Source organism: Galeopterus variegatus, unplaced genomic scaffold (genome assembly GCF_000696425.1).
Source record: "Galeopterus variegatus unplaced genomic scaffold, G_variegatus-3.0.2 Scaffold3398, whole genome shotgun sequence".
In the NCBI taxonomy this organism is placed as follows: Eukaryota; Metazoa; Chordata; class Mammalia; order Dermoptera; family Cynocephalidae; genus Galeopterus; species Galeopterus variegatus.
The window spans coordinates 53,341-55,347 of NW_007729509.1; the positions used below are offsets into that span (position 1 = coordinate 53,341).

Genomic DNA, 2,007 nt, shown 5'->3' on the forward strand with positions numbered 1-2,007 from the left:
TTCTGGTCTGGTTTCCTGTTGGTCCTGAGAGCTGAACGCCCAGGTGGGTGTTAACCCCGGTACACTGCACCCAGTGCGAGACTTCACAGAACATGGCTTGTGATTAAAGAATTGGGCCAGGAATCCACAGCCCTGGCTGAGCACTAACCATCACGGGTATGTTAACCACGTAAGCTGGAGTAGCCCTCCTTGTCCTCATCACCTCCATGTCTTTTTGTCACACAACAACAACTAGGGCTTTTCCCAGATTAAGAGAATTAAAGAGGGGTGACCAGAAGCCAGGTTGAACCACAGCAGCTCCCAGAGAAGGTAACTCTTCTGTGTGTTAAGAGAGGGATCCGGGCCCCGGGGAAGCCAGTGGGTGCAGTTCTTCCTCCTCCAGAGCCATGCTGGGATCCCCTCCTTCCTCCCGCCTCCTAGCTATCCAGCCCTGGCACACCAGCACCGACCCCCATCCTCGGCAATTCCCTCCTCCGAGGTTACAGCCGGGTTCTTCTGTCAGCACCAGGGCCTCAGCCAACCCTGTTTTTTGGAAGGACACGAGAGGCAACCTCTGGGGGGCTAGAGACCGAGGTGGGTATGTGTGAAGAAACCCTAAATTGACTCGAAGGAGAGGGAAAGAGAAAACTGTCCTCCACCTGCCACCCCCACCCCCAGCAAGAACTGGCGACGGGAGTTGCTGTGCTCCTGGCAAAAGCTCCCCGTCCTGGTCCTGGGGCAAACGGATCCCTCAGAGCATAGACAGACTGGGCTTCAGCAAGGATGGGCCAGAAAGGACAACGAGACCATGTGGAAGATTCAATCTTTCATTTTCTTTTCTGCAACACTGGGATTGATAAGGATCCAAGCCAGTCGAGTCAGCCCACTTCGGGTGCACCCCAGGCCAGTGAGTAGGAGCAGCACACTTGGCTCTTTCCTTCTGCAGCCACCTCCCCAAGCGACCAGACCTCAGCTGAGACCACCCGCTTGTGCCCAGGCCCTAACCATCACACACATACCCGTTCTAGGATCACACCTGCCACACACAGCAGCCTGGGCAGTGGAGTACTCAGGGTTGGAGGACCATCAAACCATTCATTTCTTCCAAAAATACAAATTGAAAGGCCATGAAGTGCTGGCACTGTCCCTGGTGCTGGGGATACACTTGCACCTCCCTGGACACAGCCTCTGGCTTCCATCCTCAGTTATCTGTGAGTCTGCTGTGACTCTACCATAGGGACAGCCCATGGCCATCCTGCAGCCTGAGTGTGACAGGCTGGTACTGCAGCTGACCAGTCCAGACCTGGGCCATTCCACACCAGGAGCCTCTCCCAGAGTCCCCAACAGCTCCCTCACTCCATGCCTGAGGCCTGGAGTCCCACCTCTCAGGATGTATAAACACGGTACCCTGCCATCACTGACACATCCAAGCTCCGGGGTGAGGATGTCGATCTTATCTCCTCCGTCCATCCCCTTAGCACGACCTGCGCCCTTTTCTGGGCACCCTTTGGGATGTTTCTGGAATTCTGTTCTCAGGCCTTCAGAGCCTTAAGGAAACCGCCTTTTGATGCGATCTCACCCAGGGAAAGGAGGGTCTAAGAGCCAGCGTTCCTGGGCATCCCCATTCCCTACACGCACCACGCAAACATCACCCACCACCACCATGGGTCTGCGTGGGTCCTAGTGCACTAGAGCGCCCCCTCCTTGGGGCTAGGCGCCAGGGCCCCTCGGTGCACGCGCTGGTGCTTGAGCAGGTGCTGCTTCTGGCTGAAGCCGCGGCCACAGGCGGCGCACAGGTAGGGCCGCTCGCCGGTGTGGTTGCGGCGGTGCCGCGTGAGGTTGGGCTTCTGGCTGAAGCGGCGGCCGCACTCGGGGCACGCGTACGGCCGCTCGCCCGTGTGGATGCGCTGGTGGATGGTGAGCGCGGACCACCACGAGAAGCTCTTGCCGCACTCGTTGCAGATGAACTGGCGCGGCTCGCCCGGCCCGGCTAGGCCCCCGCGCCCCCGGCCCCACAGCACGCCCCCC

The 2,007-nt window shown here is 58.9% G+C and overlaps 1 protein-coding gene across 1 annotated transcript in view; it reads right to left on the reverse strand.

Annotated features, from left to right (window-relative positions):
• Window positions 1-1,646: 1,646 nt before the first annotated feature.
• ZNF775 (zinc finger protein 775) overlaps window positions 1,647-2,007 on the reverse strand; it is a 9,001-nt gene continuing 8,640 nt past the window's right edge. The window contains exon 3 of the mRNA XM_008584883.1: window positions 1,647-1,969. Within this exon, the coding sequence (XP_008583105.1) occupies window positions 1,668-1,969 (302 nt within the window). The 3' untranslated portion in view covers window positions 1,647-1,667. The remainder of the gene's footprint in view (window positions 1,970-2,007) is intronic.